This window comes from Labrus bergylta, chromosome 11 (genome assembly GCF_963930695.1).
Source record: "Labrus bergylta chromosome 11, fLabBer1.1, whole genome shotgun sequence".
NCBI classification, from domain to species: Eukaryota; Metazoa; Chordata; class Actinopteri; order Labriformes; family Labridae; genus Labrus; species Labrus bergylta.
In genome coordinates, this window is record NC_089205.1 from 14,304,024 (window position 1) to 14,330,946 (window position 26,923).

The 26,923-nt window shown below is 39.8% G+C and overlaps 1 protein-coding gene across 6 annotated transcripts in view; it reads left to right on the plus strand.

The window, feature by feature from the left end:
* The window catches only part of gria4a (glutamate receptor, ionotropic, AMPA 4a), a 111,255-nt gene that overhangs the window by 68,424 nt on the left and 15,908 nt on the right, over positions 1 to 26,923 (plus strand). For all 6 annotated transcript variants that reach the window (XM_065960775.1, XM_065960774.1, XM_065960777.1 and 3 more), the window contains exons 11-15: positions 1,442 to 1,648; positions 4,070 to 4,285; positions 5,281 to 5,441; positions 20,553 to 20,751; positions 26,136 to 26,383. In XM_065960775.1, coding sequence (XP_065816847.1) covers positions 1,442 to 1,648; positions 4,070 to 4,285; positions 5,281 to 5,441; positions 20,553 to 20,751; positions 26,136 to 26,383 — 1,031 coding nt within the window. The remainder of the gene's footprint in view (positions 1 to 1,441; positions 1,649 to 4,069; positions 4,286 to 5,280; positions 5,442 to 20,552; positions 20,752 to 26,135; positions 26,384 to 26,923) is intronic.

Sequence of the window (26,923 nt, forward strand, 5' to 3'; positions counted from 1 at the left end):
GTTTATTATGCTTGGGGTGTTTTTTTTTTAATTTTGTTTGTTTGCTTAAAAATGTCTGTTTTTCTAAAATGTATTGTATGCTTACATGCTCAAAATGACAATGATGGTATGTTAATGGGATACAAATTCATGTAAGCCCATTAGATAATAATATTAGTATTTTACCTTACATTGATTTCATAGTACTCAAATAAATGTTTTTTAGTTTCAAACCCTTTGTTTACTGAGAGAGAAAACATCAATTGGTAAATCATCTGTTTGTAGAAAATGGAATACTTCATTTTCAGATTGTTTTAATCCCTCTGCTGATTGTGTTTGAACTGCACCTTTTTTTCAAAGTAATTCCATTTCCTAGATAGAAACTGTTGTGTCGATTCTTCTCAATCTGTGTCAGAGTGATTGTATTCCTCATTTGAATCCTTTTAAAATAAGTTAGTTGTCTTCAATTCTCTTTAATTATCTGTCCTTGTTTTCTATGTGAATCAATATCCTGACTGAAGAATTCAATCCACAACATGTTATCATTATTTTATTGTGTTTTATTATCTTCATAAACCATTTCCTGGCGCAGTAGTGTTGGATATCATAGCGGCCTGTTTGATTAATTAGATGAGATTAGTCTTTGATTAAAAAGATTTTGATAGCATTTTAATAGGCTTGGTTTCTGGTGGATTACAGGGTGAGCTGCCTCAGGCATAATACCATAACTCACTGCTCCTGATGGATGCGCTGCCATTCAGAACTGTGTATGTGTGTTTCCTTTTTCACATAAATCCTGCACAGGCGTACGAGCATGCTTTTCTGTGACCATGCATGTGTGTTGGCTTTAAGAAAAATTACCAAAGCAGCAGTTTTCTTCCCCTTTTTATTTTCTCCTAGCATTAGAGCTGTAACAAGTCAGGTGCAGGTCCCAGTGGAGGCATGTAGAGTCAGATGAAAGCATAAAACAAGGTGCTGCATGTCAGAAAAACAAGACATAAAACATCTACCTGAGAAATTACCTTTTTCAAAACAGCTCTAATATTATTCCTGTCGTATGAACTGTGCAGCTGTTTTTCTCAAGCTGTGGCTGCTGCGTTTTCCCGACAACATGGTTTGTTTGCGAAAGGATTACCTCCTTTGATATGTCAAAAAAAATGTGGATGTGTGACTTTGAGCAGAGAATCTTCATGTTTTGATCCAAGTGTTGCTTCCGTAGAAGCTGATGTCCATATGTAGCTGATTGGAATTCTGTTTCTTTGAGTTGATTCCCTTTGTGTATTTAATAAAGTACTATGTTTCCTTTGGACATGTAATTGACCTAATATATTAAACAAGAATCATTTTCCTTTTTTTAACAATTTTTCTTTGTACAGCATGTACATTTTCCTTCTTTTAATAATCGCTGCTCTCATGTTCCTCCAAACAGCTTTGTCTTTCTCCCTTTATTCTGCTTTCGTAGGAGGGTCCCTATGTGATGCTGAAGAAAAACTGGGAACTTTATGAGGGAAATGACCAGTTCGAGGGATACTGTGTGGACTTGGCCTCTGAGATCGCCAAACACATCGGAATCAAATACAAGATATCCATCGTACCGGACGGGAAATACGGAGCCAGAGATCCAGACACGAAGATATGGAATGGCATGGTGGGAGAACTTGTGTATGGGGTGAGTTTGGACAGAGCTTTAGTCTTGACTGTACCTTAATGTTTGTTTTATTTTGCTCTGAAGTTACTTTTTTTTTTACTTACTCATTGAAGAAATCCATCTTAAGAATTCACATCTCAAGATGATTTTCTTCAAATTTAGCGTGTTTATTCACTTTGATCAGTTCAACCTCACTTTATTCATAGATGACATCACCAAAGGAGTCTCTGACCACCTTTACAGGTTAAAACACACCAGAAACATTAGAATCTTATCCATGAGATGATTTCCCAATCACACAGAAAACACTGAGGTTACAGAGTTACGAAAGTGAATACAACAATAATGACAGCATTGATGGGACTCAATTCTTTATTAATTCCACGAATGGCGATTTCATTGGAGCAGCTTGTACATATAACCCAGCAACATTTCTAGTTGTAGGAATCAATCAATTGCTTAACTACTCAAAATAGCACAGAGAAAAAGGTGCATTTAAATCCCAGACTTTATTAATACATTTGCTGAAATAGTTTTTGATTAATTGTGGAGGCAGCTGAATGCTTGTAGCAGTGTTAGTTCAAGACAAACTTCCCCAAGGGGACAATCAAGTATATCATATCGTATTGTATCATATTATTTTGTATCGTCACTATCAAATCATATCACATTGTAATAGTCAGTCTTGTGACTATATGAATGCTCTTTTTCTGTTTCAGTTAAATTCACAAAACGATGTACACAAATTGAGATTCCTAATAGCTCGTAACAGTGCAATTTATTCAAGTTATTTTCTTCAGTGATGAAATAACTAAATAGACTATCCACAGAATTGTTAAGATGCTTTATTTCAGAATGTTGTCTTACAGCTCCAAATTGAAACAAAAGCTTATGACGAATTGAAATCTGACTCTTTTCCTCTACAGTGTAGTGACACAAGTTGAAGTACTCTAGAATTACTTTACACTAAGAGTATGAGACTAATACCTTTTGATGTACATTATACTGCAATGCAATCAACTTTTACCGCACATTTTGGCCACAGAAAAAGTGCACAAATCACAGCTCAATGGTTGGAGCGTGAATATTACTATCTCTACAGCTCATATGTGCTGCAGGAAGTTCAAATTGCATTAAATGTGCTTCTGCTATTGTGATCCCAACACAAGGCATCAAGCAGTAGCTGACAACGCTTAAAAATAGCTCTTGTGGTGCACTAAAGTTTTCTTCTGCTCCTTAACTCCCATGTCAGCCTCCTGCAGTGAAGCTGTGTCTAGAAGGGTTCACTCAATTCTTACAGAACTTGGCAGCCTGACTAATTATGCCACTCACTCTTATGCACATTCTGGGATTTAACCGCGTTGTCTGAATGCAAACTTTATCAACATGCACAAGACAATGTCAGTCGTCACTTTTCAGACGAGCCAAATCGGAGACGTTCGCTGCAGAACAGCGACAGAATTAATTAGCCTCCGGAACCCGTCTAGTGGAAGGTGACGCAGCAGAACCACCGCACTCACTAATCTGGTTTGATTTGTTCCAAACACTCACAGTCCTTTCTGATGACTCTTCTGCCACACAGAGAAAACACATTTAGACAATTTCAGCACTTTACACTTCTCCTCTTTGCTCTGTTTTCATATCTACATGTCCTTGTGACTCTCTTCTCCTTATCCTTTGTGTCATGTCCTTTCATCCCCTGCTTTCTGTCTCCAATTTATTTCTTCTCTCTTTTTGTTGTGGCTTTTTGATATGCCTCTGCCAGCTCCTCCTTTTCTTTTCCATATCACTCCTGACTTTCTTGTTTTTCTCTTTCTGTTTTATCTTCCATGCATTGTAACATCCTCGCTCATGCACTAGAACACTTGTCATTTGAAATGCAGTTATTGTAGCCTCTTTCCCAGTTAAGACTGCAGACGTTGTTTAGACACGCACAGGTACTCCGACACAGATACTCAGTGTGCTGAATGAATGATGTTTTTGACTCTGTGTGTGTGTATGCGTGTTTGCATGTATGCAAATGCGTGTGAGACCTTGCAGACTAATTTATATTCTAGCAGTGTCACTTTCATGCCCACGTATGAATTACTTCTCTGTCATTCGACTGCTTTTCTGTCTACCCACTCTGTCTCTTTCAACTCTCTCCTCTCCCCTTTTTCTCACCCCCGCTGCACCAATTCCCTCTCGGTGCGTTCCTTATATTCCTTATTCTCCTCCTTATGCTGCTCCTGATTCAAACTCCACAGAATCTTTTACTAAACTTGTCTACTTTAAACGACCTCCTCTATTTCAATTTTTATATCTCCTTCCTTCATCTAAGACTTTCTCTTAATGCGGCCTCTAGAGAAGTCCTTTCCACCATCACAATTTTTTTTTTACACGAGTTAATGAACTACACTAATCTTATATTTCCATACTTTCTCCCCAAATGACTCTTTGCAGAAGGCAGAAATTGCAGTGGCCCCACTGACCATCACTCTGGTGAGAGAAGAGGTGATCGACTTCTCGAAGCCCTTCATGTCTCTGGGAATCTCCATCATGATCAAAAAGCCGCAGAAATCCAAACCAGGAGTTTTCTCCTTCCTGGACCCACTGGCCTACGAGATCTGGATGTGCATAGTGTTCGCTTACATCGGAGTCAGTGTTGTGCTCTTTTTGGTGAGTAAGATGTCAGCACTTGAACTGGATTGAGAGCTGTAACGCTTTGAAGAGTTTTAATGGCTTGGGTTTAGGATGATATAAAAGATTTCTTTTTTAGTTGAACATTTTTCTATATTGGCTCTGGGGACTAGTCTTGAGGACTATTCCTTTAACCCCTCAGTTGAAATGTCTTTCATGGTGATGGAGAAAAATTCTGTATAGGAATTAATTCAATACATACTGTAAAGTATTGGGGAGGAGTTACTCATTTACACAATTTAATGTGCAAGACTCACAAAAAAACATAATAATGACAAGGTGATTCAGGTGTAGATCTTCAAGAAGTTCTCATTCCCAGCTTGTATTTTAAAACCTTGTACTGCGACCCTATAAGCTTTTGCATGCGATGATCTGAACACCACTCCAACTTCAGTTTTGCTGGTTAAGAGCTCTACTGTCAAGTTAGCAGTGCTAGATGCAACGTCTTGTTTTTTGTACATCATCCATATGAATATTCAAAATCAAGCTCGCTAACAGAAAATATCCATTCAATGTCTTTTGGACATTCAACAATCACTTATTCAGGATGAAGGTTGCAAACTGGTCAGAAATCAACATATTTAGGTCTGGAAACAGAACGTGGTATTGGTTTATTGAGTAATAATGTAGATAAAAGTGCCACACCACATTCAATGTGTTCTTCATAAATCATCGACTGACTTTAACCTGACTTTAGGCTAAAAGAAAGCATCTAGATTTGTTGCTATAGAGGAACCTACAGTGCACACCCTACCAAGCTGCTCTATTTCATAACTTATTCTTACTTTCAATATTTGCAATACAACTTTCTTCTTTGCTTTAATGTTGTTGTGAACATCACTATGGTAATATATTTGTCCCTCTCCTCATTTGCATCTGTTTTTATATATTGTTCTGATATTGTACTTTCTTTCTGTCTTCCTTTCTTTCCTCTGACCTCTAAACGATCTGTAAATGTTCCTTGTTTGTCTCAGGTGAGTCGCTTCAGCCCGTATGAGTGGCATGCCGAAGAGCCAGAGGAGGGTACAACCGAGCAGGGCCCCACTGACCAACCTCCCAACGAGTTTGGCATCTTCAACTCCCTCTGGTTCTCCCTGGGAGCCTTCATGCAACAGGGCTGCGACATCTCGCCAAGGTGAGGGAGAAAAAAAAGAACGTGTGTGAGACAAGTGAGTGCATCTGTGAGCGCAGGTGTGTCAGACTGCGAGAATAAGCGTTAGCATTTGAGTCTGTGTGGAGGATGTTTGTGTCGGCAGGGATAGCGTGTGTGTCAGCCTGAATGCCTGTTATGTTAAAGTGCTTTAGTATTTCACAGTGGTGATTCAGACTGTTGACTATGTGAGTCACCTCTTTTAGCATTCTTCTTGCTTTCACTTGTTTTTTTAAGACAATGTGTTACAGAAGCTCAAGGTTTGCTAGAAACACATACACAGAAACAAACATATGCACGCTCAAAAACACACGAGTGAGAGGAAAACACTTGCATGTAGTCCAATGGTGGTGTCCATATGAAATGTGCTACGGTGTTGGAGATTTAGCAGTTTGCTAGATGTGTATGAATCTTTAATGCACCACTAAAGAAGAAGAGTCCGGCAGTATTTTTAGAATATTTATAAGAATATGGCATTTTATTATTGATAACCTGAGAATGCAGTTTAGTGAAATATTCATGGCCGTCATCCTCAAGACCTTAAGGGAGCAAATCTGAGGAGAGACGAAGCAGCAGATAGAAGAGGGTGATAAAGGATGAGCTGCGAGAAGGTGTGAGCGTTAGAGTAACGTGTGCGAGAGAGAATAATATGAAGTGATGGGAAATATGTGGATGTTCACTTAACACTTCATGTTAAGATGTGGAGCTGTGCAATGTGGTTTGTGTTTTGCAGTCATGGCTAACGTGATAATGGGCAAGTTTTTTTTCCTTTTCCTTGACATTTTAAGGCCCCTTTCACACATGCGAGTCCTTAAAATTACTCAACAGGGTTGTATGTTTAAAAATAAATGCCCAAATTTGTTCACCACCACTATATGCAGACTTCCCCGCCAGTACAGTAGTAAAAAGTACACTCAAAGTTCACAGCATATTATAGTCTGGAAAATTCACTGTGACCAAGTGGGTGGAGTGATGATGTTTTCCAATGTTGTGTTTGTACAGTGGAAATTTCCTCGTACATGTTTTAGTGATACTTATCCAGAAACAGCTATCATTGTAGAAGACCCAAAGAGGAAGACACTCACAACAGATGACTTCAAGTTGTGTGAGTGCATCTGACAAGAACAAACTCCCACACTTTGGACTTGCATGAAAGGCAAATATTGGAAAACTGAATGTCAAGAAAATGTCAGGAATTAGGATTAATGTGTGAAAGGAGCTTTGATGATAAAAAGTCCTCATTGCTGTGACGTTTGGTCCTCATTATAGAAACTTCTTAAACAAGGTGATATACTTTATTAGTCCCACAAGGGGAAATTCAGTTTTACACTCTGTTATTGTGACATTCACACACATAGGCTGAAATACACACACATTCACAAACAGGATCATATGGGCATGCATTATTGAGAGATATCAGAGTGAGAGGGCTGACCACAGCGAGCACTACTGAGCTCCGGTTCCCAACTCAAGTCCCTGCCGACTGAGGTACTGCCAGCCCAATTACAACCTCAAATACATTCATACATGTCTGTATCTTTTTGTTCTTATCCAGACCATATGTAACTCTTTACTGCTCTCTTATGCATTCATGGAGACAATAGAGGAATATTCTACTGCCTTTGTAGCAAACTCAACCATTTCATGCTACAATTGTTCAGAATAATAATTGTTCAGAGATAGCTATTTCAATGAAGGTTGGTTAAGTGTTTCCACCCTCAGAGGTCCCTTCTCATTATCAATTTTAATTCAAGTCCAGGCTCTAAATCAAGATACCACTAATATAGGTACATATCATTTTTCCTATTTCATTCATTTTAATCTTTGAGACACTTTTAGGATAAAGAAGAAAAAATCTGCATCTGCTGGCCAAACTTTACTTTCTGCCTCCCTCTTTTTTGCTCCTCTGCCCTTCTCTTTGAAAACTTTCATCCATCTCTTTCATGCTCTCTCTTTCCTCTCTCCCCCGCTCCTGGACACCTGTCGTCTCCCACTCCTCCCCTCTTTACTGTGACTGACAGTCCAATTCTAACCCCAAAACACATAATGGAAAGCACTCAAACCAGCTGCACACACACCCACACACACACACACACACACACACACACACACACACACACACACACACACACACACACACATATTTAAACAAACACACACACACTCAGTGTGCACTCAAATGTTTAGACACAATGAGATCGCTTACATTCACATGCAACAAACCAGCACACACCTAAACTTGTTAGTCACTTACCGCCCACTGGATGTGTGGGCATAAGCTTCAGCTATCAAAGTGATGATGTGATACTTAACATAAAGCCAGTTTTGTCATCACTCTGTCACCTTTAGTACAGCACAGTTGCTCTATAGGCCAGGATTACTTCAGGTCTAGGGCTATCATTTTGTGTCTTTTCTTTTCCTTTTCATTTTCAATTGATGCGCTGTACTCGCTATGACTTTTAAAAGTATGATATGCAACATTCTGAATATTAATATATATTATATATATCAAATATACCTCATGTAAATATTAGTGGAATAATGACTTCCTAAAAAGAGAGTGTAGTCAAACTCTCTCTGGCTTTGCTGTTCTCAGCTCACATGGATGGGTTGGTACTTCCTTCAGCTTGATTATGTTTTGGTCAGACGCTCAAGCATGATTCATGTTTTTTTACTACCATGTGGGGGATAGAGAAGTCCCGCTCACCCAGGGACGCTGTGTCTAGAGCAGCCATCACCAAATGGCGGACTACAGTCCAAATTACGGACCCAGGTGTCATTCTAGTCTCACCTAAATGTAAGAATTGAATGGCACAGCTTTTCTCTCATACTGTATATGGTAGATATTTCTTCAGCCAGGAAGGTCACAAACCAATGCATTCGTCCAAAGTCCTCACACATGCCGTGACTCAGCCAATTAAATCTCTTCACACTGGCGAGTGTGATAATGCATAAACACACGGGAGGAGTCAGCAAACATGGGAAGTCAGAAACACAGCAGGAGAGACAAAGTGAGTCAGGGAAAAGAAAGACATAGTGTGCTTTTAAATTAGAAAAGAAGACAGTAAAAAAAAAAAAGAGATTTCAATCTAGAATGGACAGACTATTATGAGTTTATTTGTCCCACAGGCAGTTCAAAACCAGAATGCCTCGTATGTTTCAATATCCATAGCAATCATCATTAAATGCGGTAATGTCAAACATCACTACCAGACAAAGCACTTTTGAGATATAATTCCAACTCTTATCCAACCCAAAAGAAAATAAACAAAGAGACAAATATGATCAATCCACCAGAATCCTGACATAATCATTTACTGATGTACAACATGCCAACGATGGTCCCTTAAAGTTGCTTTGGTTTTGTGACAATATTAAAGCCTTTTACTGACTCTGGGGTTGCCTGTCATAAAAATCTTGACAGGGCCAGCTGAAGCTAATTTCTTTCACTTAACAAGAGAAAATGTGTGAGTGGAATATTAGAGGGTGAGAAAGACAGGCACTTGTGTTAAAGCTGTTAAAGTTTTAATATGTGTTGTTGAGACTGTTTACCTCGATGTATTTTGAATATAATGAATTAACTCAAACTGGACCTTTTAATTGATTTTTCCAACATTAAATCATTTTGTTTTGCTTTTACTTCAAACAAGAAAATGTTCATTTTCAGAGTTTGTTGTCTCAAACCTTTGCTTGTCAAAATTTGCTTGACGACCTCCTTGAATTTTAATTAGGGGCATATTAATGTCGCAAAAGTACAACTGAAGGAGAACCAACGGATTTTCCAAATGGAAAGAAACATTTGATTTGTCCTAAAATGACAAACATATAATGGAATCAACTTTGAGATGCAAATCATCCCTGAGCTTGATCAAGGAATCTTTTTTTCAGTTGTTCTTTTTCACTCATCCACTGCTTTCTCTGCCTCTCTCTGTAACCACCACTGAGTTTAGAGTGTAATTGAACCTGCAATAACTGATTCCTGGGTCTTGGAGGAAAGTTAAGTACAAACATGAAGTGAACACAATACTGACATAGAAGTACTTTTAAGTTGACGTAACCAACTAATGAGCAAAAGTTGATTGGTGCTGAGTCAGTCCTTATCCTCCTCCTTCTTCTTGGAAGGAAAAACACACCTTCATATTAGAAACATGTCCCCATAATACCATTACCGGACAATGAAATGTTTCATATGTCATTGTATCATAACATGTCTGTACCGTACCTTACAATAACTCACAGAAAGTTGCCAGTCAAACAGGACTGGTGGGGCGGGGGAAGAGTAGAGACATGGGGGAGGGGGAGCGGGTAAATAAAGGAAGTGTGTCTGAAGGGAGCATTTGTTTTAGTCTGAAAAACTGCTTTAAGGGCACGGTCACACTGGCCATCTGTACCATGCCGTACTCAAGCATGATTGGCCCCCCGCTGCGTCATTCCCACGCTGGCCGGCACGCCTGAAGTCAGCCATTGGTTACTTCAGGCGGTTGATGGCGGTCTCCATGCTGGAAATTCTGCCTCAACCTAACTTTTAGTCAGGCTAAGAGCTTGAGCTGAGGCAGGTTTTGAGTACATCCCGCCCGCCAGTCAGTCAGGTCAACCATGCAGATAACTATACATAACGTCGTAATACAATGCATGCATGCTTTATGTTATTATGAAGCGTGCTCAGACGTGCGGCCGATTCCGCGGCAGAGAACATGACAGCTACATTGTGGCTTATATCGTGTCATTTTAGTCAGATACAGCCATGAAACTTTGGATTTCTCCATAATGAAGGCTGTCAGCGTTGTTTACCCGCGTGCTTGTGCTCGTTCATGAAGTGTACCGTGCCGAAGCACACCTCTCTGAAGTGTGCCAAAGCCAAGGAAGTGTACCGTGTCTAAGCACGGCACGGAGCGGTCACACTGGCCAAACAAACTGGACTTTAGGGTTGAAGCGTGCTTGGGCATGGTATGGATGGCCAGTGTGACTGCGCCCTAAAAGTCACATAGTAAGCCTTTAAGGACGATACATTATGATGTGATGCAAAACGATACAATATGATACGTTGCGATGTGATACAATGGAATGTGATATGATACATTGCAATATGATAAGATGTGCTTCGATGGGATATGATATGAGTGATATATACACATATATACTGTACAATGTGATACGAAACGATACAAAACGACATGACACAATATGATATGAAAGGGTATATGTAAGGAAATGAAGTACATTAAAAGGGAGATGGTTTACAACACAATCTAGTAAGCACTCGTTCTGGCCCATTACTCTTGTTAGCCCTGTAGGTTCATCATCAATCATCATCATGCTTATACAGCAACCTCACCCCCATCCCAGTGTTCACCTGTAGCTGTTCGAGTGACTCACTCCCTAATCTCTCTGTGTGGGCTTCTTCTGCTAAAGGCGATGTGGTTTGACTGACGTGTTTAAACGTCCTTTACTGTTCCCTTTATTCACATATCAAATACTAAAATATCTCAGTTATTGTGAAATTTGTGATTATACAAGAGTTAGGAAATATATGAGAAGACAAATGAACTTGTTCATTGGATTCATTAATGAAGAAATGAAATGAGCCTGCAGACCAGGCTCTCTGCCATAAAACCATGTGATGGATGAGCCTCCACTGTGACACCACTCTGCAGAAACACTACATCATGTCCTTAGGAAAAGGAGATATTACATGTATATTATCATGTTGTATCATCTCTCTGTCCCAACAGTACATTCCCTGTTATCTCACATTCCCTTGTCCACGTTTGCAGGCAGACAAATGGCAAAGATAATGCTAACTCCTCTCACAAGTGACACCAGAAAAACAGTATGTTATAGCTACGGCAGGCTACCTGCCTTCTAAAGTCTGCACAGATATGGACTTGGTAAACGGACTTGAGCTTATATAGCGCTTTTCTAGTCTTCCAAGCGCTTTTACACCTACCCATTCACACACTGATGGTAGTAGTCTCTATGTTGTATCATTCATGAGAAGTAACTAATCCCATTCATACACCGCCACAGAAGCAGCAGGAGCAATTCGGGGTTAAGTATCTTGCCCAAGGAAACACCGGACATGTTGCCCAGCTGGGGATTAAACCCTCGACTTCCCGGTTGAGAGGCGACGATTCTACCAACTGAGCCACAGCCGCTATAGATCAAATATCACAACCAGAAAATTATTCATTAGATTATACATACTGTAGATGATTTGGGAGCTTTCAGTGTCTTTTCTCAGCCAGAGTTTAACTTGATCACCCGGGTCTCACTTATAAAGCATTGCATTCTTCTGTGTGGTGTGTTGATTCAGTCATGTGAGGCAGGTGTAATCTGCACTAAGGCCGCGCTTGCAGAGCTTTAGTTAATGTGATGAAGTGAGTTCCTTACTACAAAAGGTAAAGATGTTTTTAAAGTTAAATGTGACGAAGATGAAAGAAAGTCAGGATGTCATAACACAAAATCCCAAGATAACTCCTAAAATGATCCACCACAAACCCCCCCCCCAAAAAAAATGCAGAAGCCATTTCCCTCAAGCACAACTTGTACTTGAACTTGTACTGACTAAAGTCAAGTCCACGCAAGAGAATTGGATAAAGGGCGGCATAAAATCATTATCAAATACCTTTCTCTGACATTCTTGTACTATTAGATCACAAGCATTAGCATTTGGAGAACTCTGGTCATGTGCAATGAGTTCATGTGCAAAGGGAGATGGATAAAAGAAGACAGGCATGTAAGCCATACAATCATTTCTTTCACTCCCAATGAAAAGGACTGCAAAGACTTTTTTACACTCTTATAAAAACCTCAGATGCTAGATTTGGGATTTTTTGAGTAAGAGCATTTGATTCACTAATAATCATGATATTGGAGAGAATTTTAATAACAAATGCTTCTTAAATAAAATGCTTGCGCAAGCTTTTAGAATGTTAAATATTTAAAAACAATCATTTTCAGTACTGACTTTTTTATGGACAATATTACATCCTCTAACTCTGTAAGAGGAAAAATACTTTTCCTTCACATTATCTGTACTTTTTTCCATCTTTCATGTCTTGCCCGACCATAGAATGGCCATTCTTGTTCTCTTTATCCTTCCTGCGAGGTCTCTGTATGGTCAGCAGGGATCATAGTATTGAGGCTGACATTTAAAGAGGAGATGGGAATAAATAGGAGGCACACTGCAGGAAGAGACATTCTTACAGACTAGTTGAATGCCTTTCAGTCATTTTGCATGTGTGTGTTTGCGTGCGTGTGTGTGTGTGTGTGTGTGTGCGTGTGAGAAAGAGAGAGAGAGTGAATACATACATATATTTTGAAGTGTAACTACTGGAACATTAAACTGTATTTGTATTTTATCTTCAAAAACACATGTCTGTTTTTATCTCATCTTAACAACCTGAATAAGCATCGCTTGGTCAACTGGTCATTGATTTACAAAGCTTCTTTTTTTTTTTTACTTTATGCGCCGTCTCGGTGTGTGTGTGTGTATGTGACTGTGCATGGGTAGTGTGTATTGTGTATTGAGCTGCCATAGTAGGTCCATTGGTATTCAGTGTGGGTGCCTCTCTTCCTGCTGCAGTCATCTCTGCAGTCTGGAGACTCTGAACAACACACAATCCGAAGACTTCCACTTTCTCTCTTTCCTTTTTCTTGATCCATCCATCTATCCATTATCTTGTTTTCCTTTCCTTCCTGTTCAGCCTTTATCTGCTACTGTTCTCTCACTAACTTAATTTCAGTTCAGCCTGCTTAAAAAGCTAGAGAAAAGCTAGAATTAAAGAACCTTGCGGTGTGCAAGAAACGTGTTTCTCCTACACACATGCCGTTGACTAGCTCCTTCACCTTTCCGATCAAGCAGAAGGTAATGGCTGGCAGCAGACACGGACGCCTTCACAAACGCTCGCACACATCGTCAGAATGACCTTGAGATGGCATTTGCACCACACACTTGTCATCTTTCAGCCCAGGCTTTGGGGGGTTTGTAATGTCGGAAAGAGAGGGCTGGTCACCGCGTGAAGGGTGGCAACATAGTGATGGATGGTCAGGTGACAGGACTGGAATTCTTAATGAGTGAAAAAGGCAGAAAAGTGCTTGTGTACACTGAGGAAAAAAGAGCAAACAAGTGCAGGAGAGGGAGAGAGAGAAAGAGAGAAGAAGAAGAAGGTAAACTGATCACCAGTAAACGTCTCGGAGGGATTGGATCTGTCTCTGTCAATAAACATCTGAAATTACAGCTCTCTGCTGCTGTTTATGTGTGTGGGCGTGCTTGTGTGTCTGCTGCCGGGTGAGGGCACACACTGGCCCTAAGAGTGTGTGCATTTGTGCCTGTTTGTGAGGGTCATGTGTAAGTATTGACTAAAAGGCTGTTTGTGTGTTGAATAGTTAATGTCAGCTGCAGATCTAGCTGATGGTTTTACTTACTAACTCCAGCTGAGTGCTAATGCTTACTGACTTATTATTCCCCTCAAGGTCACTGATCAGACCACAATTCTTTGTTAATACTTTTTTTTTCACATTTTGCAAATAATCTAATCTCCCTCTGCTTATCTCGTATCTTTTATGTTACACTTTCATGATCCCTGTTATTATTTAAATTCATTATCTTTCCTTATCTCCCTGCTGCACCTCAACTTTAATCAATTAATGGGATTTTCTTTTGTGTGTGTCTTTTTTGGCTTCACACCCTTTGTCCAGCTCTTCTCTTCTGAAGAGTTTAAATCCATCAGTCTGTTCGCCTTATTTCACACCTGTAGTCCATGTAAAGCCCCTTTCACACATGAACCCCTTTCACTCATTTCAACATTTTTGAATTTTCCAGACAAGCCTTTCACAAATGTACCCCACAGCGTGAAATGCTCCGTTGAGACAAGCTCTCACAATTGGAAATACTCGGTTGGTTTGGGTAAGGGAAGGTCGGGGTGCCTGGGAGCTGGAAGAGAAGCAGTGCTCTGTAATAGTGACTGTTCAACTACAATCTGGGAACCCATTGGTTATACGCCTATGGGATTAATAACGAACGGCTTCCGGTGTAGCTATCAGTTAGCAATAAATCACTTTCAGCCATCGATTCCTCTTCCATGTGTTGCATTTGTCAACAGTTGCCTAAATGGTAAAGGGACCTGAGCTTGTATCACGCCTTTCTAGTCTTCTGACTACTCAAAGCGCTTTGTACTCTGCAGGTCACACTTTCCCATTCACACCCATTTACACATTGATGGCAAAGGTTGCTATGTAAAGTGTCAATCAGTATTAACCATAGACTGTAAACAATAGTGGACGAAGCCTGAGTGAAGTCAGCCATTGGTTACTTCAGGCGGTTGATGGCTGTCTCCATGCTGGAAATTCTGTCTCAACCTAACTTTTAGTCAGGCTAAGAGCTTGAGCTGAGGCAGGTTTTGAGTACATCCCGCCCGCCAGTCAGTCAGGTCAACCATGCAGATAACTATACATGACTTGCATCCTTCATAAAATCCAAATGGATGAGTTGTGAAAAAAGTCACATGTGAAAGTGGCTCGTGAGAAAGAAAAACGATGAACAAGGGGCTTGTCTGTATTTCTATTTCCATTTTTTTTGTTTTTGTGTACTAATTAAACATTCCTGCTTCACATTGCCAACACAGACCCTCCTAACTGCATGGCTAACATGTCATTCAGCATCTCTTGATAAAATATGTCTTGTTGCTCCCCAATCAGAAAACAGCACCAAAGTATTACATTTCCTCCATGTCGGCATGTCTTAGCAAACTAGTAAATAAATTTTTGAACATGCTCATGATTTGCATCATCAAATGGAACACACATCGACCCTGATGTCTGGTGTGTCCGAGTTAGTTTGACAAGATTTAGTAATGATGCTGGGAACAAGATAGAAAAAGTAACACTTGTCACTTATCTACATGTACTGTGGGAACACAACAACTCCAGCTTATTTCCAAATTGAAAATTCTCATGTAGTGCTTTCACACTTGCAGAAACATCCAGAAACGCGAACATCCACCTAGCTGCCAGCCCCCTAGTATTTTTTCCGCAGCAAGTGAGCTAATGTGAGAACGCAGCAGGATATCATCCTGAGGATATTATTATCCACCTCAAGTCAGTGGGAGGGGGGTGTTTACTTTTATATAATGTGACTGCTGCACGGTGCATAGAATGTGTAAACGCGACCACTACAATCTCTGTGAACGTAATTAAACGGCTGCATTATGTTTTTTGAACCAATATGTTGTTCCTTTCTTGATATTGTGATTCTGTTAAACTACACGTAGCATTGATATAAAGGCAAATATTATCATTATAGTATCATAAAGCGAACTCTGTTGCTTCGTCTGCTACTTCTGGATCGTTTTTTTAAATCACGTCTTTCTGACAGGGATAGTACCACGCTGTGAGGTGCACATGTGAACAGCCAGGTCAGGAGAATAAACGGAGCAGTCCTCTTGAAACTATCTAGATATTTTCAGGAGTGTATATGTGGAAACAGCTGTGGACAATGACTATCCAGCTCACTTTACTGTTGTTTGGATATTTGTGTTTGGATATATCAGCTCCAATCTACTTCACAGAAACCATTTCTGTCCTCATTAAGAATGAAAATAAAACACATGCACACGCATCCTAAAACTGCTGTCTCTACTATTAGATGAGAAAATTCTGATGCACTGGATCAAATGAATCTGTATCAGTAGGCGTTGGTGTGTGTGTGTGTGTGTGTGTGTGTGTGTGTGTGTGTGTGTGTGTGTGTGTGTGTGTGTGTGTGTGTGTGTGTGTGTGTGTGTGTGTGTGTGTGTGTGTGTGTGTGTGTGTGTGTGTGTGTGTGTGTGTGTGTGTGTGTGTGCCTGTGACAGTATGTGTGAGAGAGAAATAGGAACAGCATGCCATTAATCTTTCACACAGAGGATTGTGGAGGCAATCTGTTGGCTATCATAGATGATACATGACCTGCTATACAATGATTCGCCTGTTGCATACCAACACACAACACAACTACACACTCAGGCGTAACACACTTGCACATTCACACTGATGTGTCAAAAAGGACGTCAATCCCAAAGCTCAAGCACACACACCAAGAGTACACTTGCAACAAAAAAAATGGAATATTTAAGGACAAATGAAGTCACACACACGCACACATTCAAGCTCTCGAACATGGTCTCATCGGATTCCAGCATGCTCCATCGACCCCCCTTCATATAGGCTATAACATGTTCTCAACTTCCCTCCGAGGCCAAACCGTGCTCCCTCTCGACCTTTTCATCCATACACCCACATGCACAAGAACGCACAGAGACATGTTGACAAATCAAGGACAACACATGTTGAAACACGCATGTTGTTAATCATGTCCTCCTCAGCAAGACTATTTATATCTCTGCGTTGTTGTTGGCTTTCAAGCCTCCTGAGAAACAAACCATTTTACTTGCATGTCTTAAATAACAAACTCTGTCAGACACTAACAATATGGCTTCCACTAATGATGCAATCTGCTAACTCGACTTGCTGTGTTTACTCTTTGATTTATTCCATTTGCATCAGTGTCGCTCTGCAACCTTCTCTTGAACTTAACCCGACAAATGGAAGAGTCATTTATCTCTAGATGTATCTTAACACTTTTTATGGAAACTTTGTCCTAGGTAGCTGTATAGGTGTCTTCTTATCTTGTAATATCCTGGAAAAATGTTCTGTATGCATTCACCTGCTGCTGGTAGTTGTATGGATCCAACAAATGAAAGTACATTTCATAAACATAGCAACCCGGTATGATGAAGCATTTATTCTGTCTGATATGAAAGAGAAATTATGAAAGACAAAAGACAACTCTGTCATTTGATAAACCACATTACAGACTGTGTTTACTTGCACTTAAGAATTCTTATTATTTCGAGCTTTCAGCAGGAGTGCAAGTCCTCCAAGAATTAAGGGTTTAATCTGTTTAACATGTCTATGTTGTGTATACGTTTAACCAGTAGTTATGAGTTATAATGTTTAATTTAGCTGTTTGTAATTATGTTCACAAACACACACACACACACACACACACACATGCATGCACAAATCACTTGCAGCTCAGCAAAGCTGAAGCCAAATGTGACTTCACTCTGCCAACTCAAAATTAGTTTAATGAAATGAGTACATTTTTATAGCTGAACAGAAGGTTAAATGAGGTTATTGTATGCCTTTGCACACTTCAACCAAAAGGCACATTTCTTCTCTTTGCTTGCAAAGTAAACACAATAAAGTATTTTATATTCTAAACTGTAGATACTTTTCCACCACAGTGGATCAGGCATCAGTCCAAACGTTATAAAATAATGTGTGTTCATTCTTGATGTGAGTAGGTGGGCTCACTAGAAGTCTGGTACCATGTACATCTTAAATGGTAGGAATCATTTAATAACATTATTTGTTACCTCCTGCTTTTTATTAAGAATTTAAACACCAAATACATATTATTCATAATAAATAATTAAGATATATGCATATAAAATAATGATTTTAAAAATAATGTTTTTTAGACATTTTATTTTGAAATAGCTGATCTAAAAAAAGGGTTTTTAATTCATCCAAAAGAGTGTCTGGATTTGTACACCTCTTTTGAAAGTCCTCAACTGATCACTTTATAATCTCTTCAAGTTGTTGCAAAAAAAACAAAAAAAATCAAACCAAAATGTAGAAATCAGATTTTATATTTTGATTTACTTATGGCACCTTAAGTTTAGCAGTCGGTTATTAATTAGGTAAAATAAATTAAGCTGTTATGTCAAGTTCTTCAGCTTTGTTTTGCTTTTATTCCCCTTACTCTCGTGTTTGGATGCCCACTTAAATCACACAGTCGCTGCATCAGATAATTTAAAATAAAACTGTCACAGCTACAGTGACAGCTAACCAATTAGATCACACACCCCTGTTGTTTTCTTTAGGAGACCCCGTAGAACCTACTGAGAAGACTTTTCAAATACACGAGTTGACATTGTTGTGTTGGTTGATCCGAGCACCAGGACTATAAATGATATCATTGTCAAATCAAGGTTTTTAGCAGTGCTAAGCACTTATTGTCCTTTTTGGTACGATAGACGCACATACTGATGAATACGACAAACAAATGTTGTTTGAGGTTTTATCAGAATGAAAACTAATGACAAAACTAATGACTAATAACAAAAGTTTCTTTATTAGAGTATTACCTATTGGGGAAAAAAGTTTGACCATTGTTTGGGAGTATAAAACAAAAACTAACAACTGTTTCACAGAAAAATCCATCACAGAACAAACCATCTTCATTAGCTCAGGCCAACAGATCAATGCCTCGGGACGCGTTATCAATTCATATTTGTGTGTGTGTGTGTGTGTGCTGGCTTATGAACTGCAGTAGAATGCAGAGTTGATCTAAAAGGTGACAATTTATGCCGAGTCAGGCCTCCCTGCATCTCTGCTCTCTCCTTTACCCTCTCCCTTCTTTGGCACTTCTCATAACCAGCTTACCCTAAGAATAACTTGTACATCCCTGCTCTGACATCCAAGTGGTGATGTCGCCACACAACCTATGCAAAAATTGTTGGGTCTTATTTTATGAATGCGTGTCAGAGTGTACAAACATCATCCATATACTGTGAAATAATAATCAAGATTATTATTATACCAGTCAGTTGGTCAAATGACTTCATGTATTCAAAAGTTGCTGATACCTTCAAGCCTGAAGAAAATATCCCCTAAATCTGCAGTTGAACTCAGTGCCAGATTCTGGGAACTTTTACAGTTTGTAGTTAATGCTTTATGGTTATGTTGTCCTCAATACTTTATAGCAGCAATTCTGTCAAATATAGTCAGCTATTTTCAGAGAAAAAGCTCCAAAAATCACCTTTGACTTACACTTTCCAGCCCCTGTTTAGACACATATTTTCCATTTTCCTCCAAATGATAGTGACACAAACAGAGCTTAAAAGAGAGTGACTAACATTTACCAGATGGTTTAGTCATACTGGCACTTGTATATTTTGTCATTGCGAAGTCATGTCCCATTCCTTATTTTTACCATCTCAAGCCCTCACACGCTCACACTGCATACCTGCCGTCATCAAAGTCTGTGAGGCTTCAATGTTGGATTTTCGGTTGTAGATAGGGAATGGGCCAATGGTTTATTGTTATAGTCACAGATGTTTTTACTGCCCTCTAATGGCCAAAAACCAGTTAATGCAGTTATAATTAAATGTATCAACCCTGATTAATACACTTAATTTACTATACCTCTTAATCAAGCATAATACAACTTTGAAATTATTGTGATATAAGCACATGAACTTTTCGATTAATGGAAGCTCGGTGCTTGAAGTTGATCTCTGTGAATGTAATGATCTGTTAAATGTTATAATTTAAAAGAAAATTGTGAACCTGAAAGCACACGTCTTGTCCAATAGCCTCTTCAATTTCTTTCTCGCCATCTTAAAGTGTGGATATTTTGTTGTTTGTGCTCATTACAGTCTGAAGGTCTGTTATTGAATGCAGCACTTAAAAGAGAACGGTTTATTTCTTTCTTCTGTCTTCCTCTCCTCTCTAATGTGCTCACTCTTGCTTGCTCTCTTCCCCCTTTACAAGGTGACAACTAGTTCATGCAAACAAAATGAATTGCCACTTAGTTTGATGCTTGTGCTCACATTTGGAAGATAAAGAGAGTAAACATGGAACCCAGAGATGAGAATGGGAAGGGAGTGAGGAGGAGCGAGATGGAGGAGCGCCCAGATTACAATCTGTTTCATGTAGCCTTTGTTTTTGTTCAAGCTGAATTGGTTCAAGGGTTGGAAGACAATTACTTCGGCAGCATTGTCATTTTCACAGTCATGCACACAGTGGTGTCGAAAAAACGCTTTGTGTAACTACAGCGTGTTGTTTTGCGTATCTCTGAGGAGCAAACCTTAATTATGTTTCCCTGTTGTTCTTTTCCCTCTTTGTCTTTCATTTCTATCCCTTTAACCTTCACACTCATCATTATATTCCACTCGTCCTTCTGCTGAATTCTCATCTGCAATTGTCTGCCTTTACTCTCCTCCTCACTCCCTTTTCTGTCTCCCTTGCCTCCGTCTGTCTTCTCTGCAGGTCTCTGTCTGGACGTATTGTCGGAGGTGTGTGGTGGTTCTTCACGCTCATCATCATCTCCTCCTACACAGCCAACCTGGCTGCTTTCCTCACGGTGGAGAGGATGGTGTCCCCCATAGAGAGTGCAGAGGACTTGGCCAAACAGACAGAGATAGCCTACGGAACGCTGGACGCAGGCTCTACCAAGGAGTTCTTCAGGGTATGGACTCGACACACTCTGTTCTTAGTTCTTTCAGTGTTTTCAGGCTTTTATTTTGTTATAGTGCTGAGAAGGAGAGAAAATGTTGACGCTTCAGAGAACCAGCAAGAGGACTTTTTCCAACCTATTTGTATCGCTGTTGATATTTTTACATAATAACCCATTACTGCTCAACTAGCTGTGTATGTACTGTACGTTTATCAGAGTTTTAGGATACCTTAAAAGCTGTGTCAATGAAAAAGATTGACATAAAATGATGTAGATTTTTTAACAGACATGCTAAGAGAGTTTCTGACCACCTGCAGTGCAGTGAGTTGCTTACCACTTGTTTTCAGTTTCATACCAGTTGCAAACTATATCAGTTTTTTTTGCCGATTTCCATCAAGATATCTGCAAAGAAATTCAAAATAGGACAGACATGTCGATGATTTTACAAGGGTTGTTGTTTCTGTATGATGTCCAAGTTGCATGTCCCAAACAAGCAACTTGTGGGCTTTGGCTGCGTTTGCTTCCACGTGGTCCATGTGGAATCAAACATTCCAGACTGCTTTTGTCTGACTAATGCTTCACCGCAATTAATAATTCACTACAAGCAGACAGTTATACCTGTACAACGCAATCCAGTCACCTCTTTCCATTCCGTTTTTATTTCTGAAGTTGCTGGTCAGACTGAAGACAATGACCAGCGTTGTGCTTAACTGCTTTATATGTTGATGGCTTCAACAACACCCCACCCCACCCCCGATAATAAAAGAATATATATATATATATATATATATAATGTAATTTCCTCCCAGAGGCTTTATCATACATGCAGTAGCAGAAGTCAAAATTGCATATTCACAGTTTTCAGGTTATGTGTTGAAAATGTAGTTATGCACTTGCAAAAGGTTTGAAACAAGAAGAACATTTCACTCCAGCAGATGTTGACGTAAATAAACTTGGTGACTTAGTAAACTGAGGTACAATGTGCTTTCAGAACTGTCATATGTCCTGTGCACGTTATTTCTTGTTTGAACGGCTATTAAATGAAGTGATGGTCTAACCCATGTGTGTCTTGTGGTTGAAAGACGCCTTTCTGCTATACTTTGCTTTTAGAATCACCACTCTCCCTTTCATCCATTATTGCATTCTTGCTCTTTTGTGGGGCTTCATTGAAAAGGGACAAACTTTCTTGTGAAGTGAAATGGAAGCACTTGAGGAAAAAATGATAGTGGCGGTGTCTCGTTTATCAAAGTCAGACAAAAGTAGAGCAGCATAAATCGGCTCTGACTGTAGGTGGGGTGAGATAGATAGATAGATAGATAGATAGATAGATGTTTTATTGATCCCGAGGGAAATTCAAAGCTTTCATAGTAGATTCATAGTGAAAAACAATTAACTACAGCCCAGATGGTAGGAGAGGAGGGAGTGGATGACTTTCTACTGATCTTCTGTTAAGAGAGGCTTTAATCTGGCGAGTGATGCTAAACTGATATGTCTGGCTTTCACTTTTTCTGGAAAATTTGTGGATCAAAGTTAGTGTCTTGTTCAAAGTTAACACCAAGGTTTCAGAGGCCAACACTGATTACTTGAAGCGAAAGCACCTGGGTAATTTATTTTTGTTTACCTTTTGATTAAAGTACAATCATTGCCACAGTGGATTTCTTGCACTTTAATCACACTCATACCTTGTCAAATAAAGCTATAATTTTACTAATAATTGACTAAATAAATGGTTATGGGGACGCAGTGTTTGAACGGAATATACAACAGGGAGCTGTATCTGAAAATAGAAAGCAAAAAAAAACAATGACAGAGGAGTGGCCCTATAGTGGCTTCATCCATTGACCCCTTCACCTAACTGGATTGCAATTACATAAGCACACATAAACACATACAAGCAGTGACACACATGCAAACAATGCTGATGAAGACAGAACATTTCTGCAGACTGGTACAAAAACACCAGTTTCCTCGCATGCACAGAAACAAACCCGCTCTGTCAGGTAATCAAGCTCTGTCGGAAAATATTCAGAACTGTTTGTTTGCCCATGCATTGTGTGTGTATCTAAGCATACAAACTCACAGTAATGCTTTGCAAAGATGTATGCACTAGTGTGTGTGTGTGTGTGTGTGTGTGTGTGTGTGTGTGTGTGTGTGTGTGTGTGTGTGTGTGTGTGTGTGTGTGTGTGTGTGTGTGTGTGTGTGTGTGTGTGTGTGTGTGTGTGTGTGTGTGTGTGTGTGTGTGTGTGTGTGTGTGTTTGGGGAAGTGGAGGAGGGGAAGGTGGAGCTTGTAGCAGACAGTTTGTGCTTCTGTGAGCGGCTCTGGCATCATCAACATAACGAGCGACTGAAATCTGTGGAGGGTGAAAAAGCAATTTACTCTCCCACAGCTGAGGGGGATTCGCCACCACCATTAATTATCTGTGCGTGTATGTGTGTTTCTATGGTGTGTAGGCATGCACCAATGCATATATTCAGCCCCATATGTAAGCATGTGCATGTAAGTGTGTGCGTCAGAGCAGATTTGTTTGTCAAGTGTGTTCTGCATATAGTGTGTTATGCCTGAAGGTGACTTGCATCATTCATTTCCCCCTTTGAAGCCTCTTTTATTGTTTAAGAATCTGGAAAGAGTAACACTGCTCTGTCACGCATCCCTCAAAAGCTGGACGCAGACTCACTCTCATACACACACACACACACACACACATTCAGGCAGATCTAAATGCATACACACAGAAAGTAATGAATCTAAAAGTGCAAATAAATTAGCGGTTAAAGGCGTTTTAGTGTCAAATAATGATTGACTTCGGTAGAGATGGAGGATTGAGAGTAAGAGAGGGTGGACTGCAAAGAAAGGTATCCTTCTGGTCCTCTTGGATGTAAGTGACATTATTATGGGATAGGTGTCCGTCATGCACTAGTAACACACTCGCTTGCACATGCACATCGTCCCCCCCCCCCCCCACCCTGACACTAGTTTCACTTGCTGAGGCTAAGGCTAAGGCTAGTGGCTTGCAGAGCGACTGAATAACACTTTATCACCGGGAGAGGAATAGACGAAGGGAGCAGGATGCTTGTGGAGGATGACAGTTTGACTCCTCTGCTTGTTATTTTCACTCTTGAGTACACACAATCCACACACACACACACACACACACACACACACACACACACACACACACATTTGAAAACACATTAACTCTCACTTTTTATACATAAACTGGTGCACAAAGCTGCTTGTATACACACAAATGCATGGCATATACTGAATGTAATACAATCCAGTGCTTCATGGCAGATAGATGTCCTCTAAAAAAGCTCTTGTGTCACAACAGTTGACCAAATTCATAATGGCACAACCAGATCACTGTGCCACTATTCCGGTCATAAAGTCAGTTAAAGTAAGATTTATGGATGACTTGTCAAGGGAGGCGTAGAGTTACATTTTAAATGTGGTTATAAATGTCATTTTGTGCCAGAGGAGCAAAATGGAAGATGGAAGAGACTTCACTCCATCAGCAGCGTAATTGTATTCAGGGACCATAGGAAGCCACAGGAACCAGTGCAATCAGTCTGCTATACAATCTATAAAAAAAAAAAATTGATGAGGGGCTCCGGTGGACTAGTGGTTGTTGTGTGCGCTCCATGTGCAGAGGCTGTGATGCTTTGGCAGGGCAGCCCGGGTTCGAGACCAACCTGCGGTTCCTTTCAGGCATGTCATTCCCCACTGTCTCTCTTTCCCCGATTTCTGACTCTGTCTCTAAGATAAAAAAAAAATAAAGCCAAAAACATAAAACCTGGTTATGAGGAAAAATAAAAAAATTGAAATAAATGCAATTTTTCAAAAACAGAAAACCATCACAGAACACTTCTTATATTTTAATTAATTGACTATTTTAAGCCTGAATGCTAACATGTTTTTTCCTTTGGAGGAGCAAAGAAGAAACGTTCATGCTTAATCAATAACCAGCACTGAGTGTCACTGTGTCAACATCATGAATAGCGCTCTTTGTTTTCACCTCCTCAGCTCTCAGTTTTACATCTCAGATCAACCAATTTGTCTCATTAAGCATGGCATGTTGTTTCTAATCCGTAGCTCTGATTGCCTCACACCTAGCTGATGAGCATATAACTATCCCCCTTCATTTTTAATTTGAATAATAAAATCAGTCAGGTGACAATGGCAAACTAATAAACACAAAGTATGGACGTGTTATCATGACAGAAAAGGTGAGTGTTAAATCTGCTTAAAAGCCAACCATGCGTAGCTTCTTTTCATACATTACATTTCCCAATCCTGTTTTGCACCCTTTTTTTTGGGGGGGGGGGGGGGGGGGGGGGATTATTTTTTGGGCTTGTCATGCCTTTGTTGAGAGACAGTGGATAGAGTCTGAAATCAGGAAAAGAAAGAGTGGAATGACATGTGGCAAAGGAGCCTGAGGTCGGATTCAAATCCCGGCTGCCCGCTGTGAGGACCGTAGGCTCTGTACACAGGGCACACTAACTAACCACTAGGTCACCTGCACCCCCAGCACCTTTTTAATTTTGTGCAAACCTTCATTGAAACAGTGGGGACTTTGTGGCAAACTCATTTGGCCAAGTATTTTAGCAGAGTATTTGAAGCTTCATGAAAATGTACAGTATCTAAATAATCTGCAGAAAAATGCTCTGATCTTTTAAATACTTAAATACTATATATATATAAGTGACATTTCTAACCTGGGCTTCAAAACTGAGATAACCCTAAACTTGATTTTTGTTCTGAAGAGCCAATTAAGAGAGGTGCATAAACAGTTTCTGTTTAGGCTTTTACACATAATATTTGTTTTTGTCTTGTCTTGCTATAAGAAGCTGTATGGTATCTGTACTTTTATGTTATGTGAGTATTTTTCAACTCAGCAGGGAAACTGAAAGGTACAATTGGGTTTCATCAACATGATGATGAAACTCAAATTCAGGCTTTCTGATAAGGACCTTAAGGTTAGTTGGTTAGTTATTCATCTTGGACAAGTACTTAAATATAAATATATAGTTCAATCACAGAAAGGGCAAAAGGATGAAATACCTTTAGTGAGCAACTTGCATTGAAATGTTACTCCGTGTTCTCCACCTGTGAGACCTTACCCATCCAGAATGTTCTTTTTTATCTACATGCATCACAGATCCAGGCAATTTAGGATTGAATTGCCTGTCTTTCTCTCAATCTGTCATCTCTTTTCCTCAAGCGAAAGCATTTGTATGCAGCCTGGCCCACATGATCTCCCTTCCCTTGGCAGTCTTTCTCTCTCTGCTCTATGAAAACTGTCATCTGTGGGAAAATCTGGCTCTGTATGTTCGCAAATTGATGCCAGTTCAATTCTAATTAACCTCTGCTCTCTCCCTTATCTCCCCCATCCCAGAGGTCCAAAATAGCCGTATACGAGAAGATGTGGTCATATATGAAGTCTGCTGAACCGACTGTCTTCACCAAAACCACAGGCGAAGGTGTGGCGAGGGTGCGCAAGTCCAAGGGGAAGTACGCCTTCCTCCTGGAGTCCACCATGAACGAGTACACAGAGCAGCGCAAGCCCTGTGACACCATGAAAGTCGGGGGAAACCTGGACTCCAAAGGATATGGGATTGCTACACCGAAAGGCTCACAGTTAAGGTGGGTGGAATAGTGTAACAATAGGAGACAGTAGCAACGCTGATGCTGTACTATTGCTGCGATATTCCACCTACCCTGCTGTGCCTTTTTAAACTCAACATACAGTAGATTAAAGTGTCACTGCTGTCAGGTGAAAATCTGCCATTCACAAGAACTTAAGGTCAAATCGTAACCTTTATTTTCCCAAAATCGCTACAAGTAGCTGTAATCACATGCAAAGAAAAATAAATACAATGAATTCCATCCATTAGAAATTCAGTTGATCATATTTGGATTTTGGTTGTTTCTCATAGCACTATCAGTCTCAATTTGACTGTAAAAATCATGGCCTGAGAAATAAATTTAGTTTTAGCCTATAATCTCTAAATATAAAGAATCAGTTATAGGTTTTCACCCAGCAGCAGTGCTATGTGAAAGTCGATTTAATATGCAGACTTTATGTTTCATCTTACTTTCCCTTCCCTGAGTTTTTTTATTTTCCTCGGTCTGGTCCCCTCCTTACATATCTCTTTTTTTTTTTAGCTACCCTTTCACTCAGTC